This window comes from Theobroma cacao, chromosome 5 (assembly GCF_000208745.1).
Source record: "Theobroma cacao cultivar B97-61/B2 chromosome 5, Criollo_cocoa_genome_V2, whole genome shotgun sequence".
Classification (NCBI taxonomy): Eukaryota; Viridiplantae; Streptophyta; class Magnoliopsida; order Malvales; family Malvaceae; genus Theobroma; species Theobroma cacao.
In genome coordinates, this window is record NC_030854.1 from 3019173 (window position 1) to 3022774 (window position 3602).

The 3602-nt window shown below is 36.8% G+C and overlaps 1 protein-coding gene across 2 annotated transcripts; it reads right to left on the minus strand.

Annotated features, from left to right (window-relative positions):
• Window positions 285-2572, minus strand: LOC18597979 (indole-3-acetic acid-induced protein ARG7). 2 transcript variants are annotated; one of them, XM_018120835.1, is made up of 2 exons: window positions 1950-2572; window positions 285-1847 (listed from the first exon to the last, which is right to left on the minus strand). In XM_018120835.1, exon 2 carries the CDS (start codon window positions 793-795, stop codon window positions 424-426), a length of 372 nt encoding a protein of 123 aa, XP_017976324.1. In that variant the 5' UTR covers window positions 796-1847; window positions 1950-2572; the 3' UTR covers window positions 285-423. The 2 variants fall into 2 exon arrangements, with proteins under 2 accessions (XP_017976324.1, XP_017976323.1); XM_018120834.1 differs by having other exon boundaries at window positions 1938-2572.

Consider the following 3602-nt stretch of genomic DNA (forward strand, 5'->3'; position numbering starts at 1 on the left):
TTATAGTTGTCTACTTCAGTAGGTGTTATTATTGTTTAAGTTTCAAAGATAAGGTAGAGTGGTAGGGGGAGGCCAGAGCTAATGAAACTGCCAGTTTTGGCCCAACTGGAACTGTCACGATGCTGTCAGCTGGTGGGGTTTTGTACAGCTTCTTGTTCAGTGTTGATCTGGTATCGTACCGTGTGTTTAACTCTGCTCTACATGCGCCAAAGAGCTTTCAAATCTTCACATGCCTTGAGGGTTTGAGGCCCTTAGAAACACAACTTACAAAACGAGCAAATACAGAAGTTAAAACATTTTTCAATTGAATTACATTTATAAGCTACAGAATTTATGTTACAAATGTCTTCTCAGTATAGTACATATTAGCGTTCTCACTAGGACTGGAACCTCGTGAATCAATCATATTTCTAGCATGAATTCCTAAAGACAATGGGAGAGCTTCCCAACTTCGGGAGAGCTAGCACAACGAACAACATCAAGGAACAGGCTTTCATCACAAGGAATACAGAGTTTGGAGTCAGTGGTAAAATCATATTCATCTTGAGCTTGATCCAGCAATGCCTTGAAAAGTGGGTGCTTGAGCAAGGTGATTTTAATTACAAACCTCTTATAGTTTTCACCAACATACACTACCAAGTGACCCTTGGGCACATCCCTAGGGATTGAGCTCTCTTGGTGCATGGAAGGCCACTTTGCCCACTGATAGCAGTACTCGCAACTGCCACAAGGTATGACTCTACTCCCCATCTTCCTCCATTTGCTAAGGCATGCCCTTAGAGTCTTCCCCTTCATTGTCTTCCAAGGAAATGAAAAGTAGATGATGGGGGGAAAAGAAGTTGCATATATCTATCTGGGATGGAGAAGTGTATAGTTGGTTGGATGGTTAAACAGAAGTGAAAGAAAGGGTTATATAGCAGTAGAATAGAAAAAGAGGCAGTGTCATTAAATGGTTGACATGACAGGTAGCTAAGAGATGGTGAGCTGAGCCAAAGTGTTGTAGTATATTTCTTAAGCTAAGCGCTGCTGTATAAGTTGGTTGCCGCGCTTTGTCGTGCTGTAGTTGAACCCTTCTTTTTTACTTTATAGTATTTGTGTCTTGATACGAAACTGTACGAACATGCATCTGATGATATAAAAGCTATACAAAGTAGAGTTATCGCTTCTAAGGTCAGACAGGAAGTCTCTCTCTTGCTCTGTTCAGAGAGAGAGAGGATGGTTCTTGATCAGTGATCTTTCGAAGAACTCGAAGTGAAGACCCCACAAGTTGAGAGTGGAAAAGATAAGATATGAAAGAGGGATGGGGATCAGCTTCTCGGGCAAAGTGCGATCCCACTTAAATTTTGGTTCTCCATAGTAATAGTAAAGCATTAATGGATATTGTAAAATATACACCAGTTTGCCCAGACTGAAAGGAAGGGAAAAAAGAAAGGCTTCATAAATCCTTCCTGTTTCAGTCATGTCAACCATTCATTGTTTTAGACAACATATTGCTTCTCTTCTGTAAGTTGAGCTTTGCTGGAAATCACATTTGGTGAAAAATGACGTAAGATGAGCTAAGCCCTCCCCCACTAACACCATCATCTGTCCAGATTTTCTCTTGATGGAAGCAGCAATTTCTTGCCTTTGTGTTTCCAATGGCTGCTTTGCTCACTTTTCAGCTATAAAAGTTATCTTAGATCTTGGATTGCAGGGGTTTGGGAAAACCCGTGTACAATTTTAGTTCCATGGTCAAATAGACTTTCCTTTATAGCTGGGCATGCTGCAGCTGTGCTCTGCAGCTGGATTTGGGATAAGTTTTGCGTATCTCCGCACCCTGTCTGTGCATGCATGTAATGGGCTATTTACTGCAAAACAAGGATGGAGAGAAGCCACTTAGGTTGCAGTCTCTGCACAAGGACAAACCAAATAAAAAAACAAGAGAATGGAAGTCGCACATCGAATCTTACAATGATCCTTCCAACCGTTGATAGTTGGAAACATTCCATACTTAAAATTTCTTTGGCTCCATATCTTACTGACCAAACCAATAGTTTATGGGCTCTCTTAGCTTGAAAATATGCCTCCGTTAATATATTCATGATTTGTTCTAATGCATTTGAATTCTGCTTAATGGATTCCAGAACTTGAGCAAGCCAAAAGAAGAAGAAACATGGGTCATAAAGATTGACAAAGACGAGTGAAGATAACTGTGCTTCCTTTTTCTCATTGTCCCTTATTCTTTTAGGTCCATTTGTTGAAGTTATAGTTTTCTGAGACCGAGAGAGAGACGATTGAAAAGCCAGCACAGGGTTCATCCCCTGAAGACAAGATGTGCTGTACTCGGTCGTCTGTAGGGAAAAAGCGTCCCTCAGTTGTTCACATCATTCGAGTTAAGCTGCCATCAGTTCTGCAGACATGGTGAGAGAGACAGAGAACGAGGGAGGACAAAGGAGTTCAATTAATTAATATTCCCAAAGACTTCCATCTCTCTTACTTCGTCCTCAATTTTTTGGTTATGGTGGAAGGGAACTCTGAATAGATATTTCCCTTTAGCTAACCTTAGGCCTAACAGTTTATAAATGCGAATGGAAGCCCTACACATCCTCGAGTGGAATTTCCATTAAAATCAAATGGGAACAAGTTCACGTTACCAATGCATTGCGGTGGTAGTACTAAGAAAAACAAGAAGCTCCTTTAAATACCTAACCACTAGTGGAGTTTTAATGGCGGTACAGGTACTCGGCATTTCGTTGACTTGGGATTCGGTGTGCCAACTTAATTAATTATTCATCATGATTCACAACGGATTGATTAATTATTATTTCCTTCTTTCTTACGCTAATTAATCAATACCATAGTTTTTATGTCAGAAATGAGTAAAGTTTTAAATTTATTTTAATTTTTTTTTTGAATTTGTAAGTAAGAGATTTTTTTAATTAATAAATGTGATAATTTGAATTAAAATTGTGAATCTGTGATAAATGGTATTGTAATTTATTTAACTTTTTACTAATACAGAACCCTTTGTTAGAGATATCAGTACTAAAGTCGAAATGAGTCTCTCTCCTCTATCAACGAAGTGATTGGTCTTAGTTTATACACCTAATAAACATGTCAATTGTTACAAATCTTACGGATTTCACATCAATAAGAAAATTAAATGAGTTTTAGATTTATATACTTAATAGGCATGATAATTAAATTGAAAATATAAATTCGTGATTTAACACCTACATAATTATCTCAATGAATGCTTAGACTTTAGATCTTTAGAACCACAACATTTGTATACAAAAATGAACAACTTTTTATCTTATAAAAAAATCAAAATTCTTTAAAAAAAATTTATCCGATAATATATATATATATATATATATTTTTATTCAAAAATTAAATTTGAATCTTATTTTTTAAAATAAAAACCGTAATGATGGGGTTGTGTTTATAATCATTTGAAATGTCTATTTTCAACACCAAGAAAACAGTTTTACATGTATTCAAAAATATACATTGGTCACTAGAGAATTAATATTATATAGTGAAAACATTGGCAGGTCTACGTGGTAAAATATGGGTAATTGCAAAAAAAAACCTCCATGAAAGAGTGACATTAAGCTTAG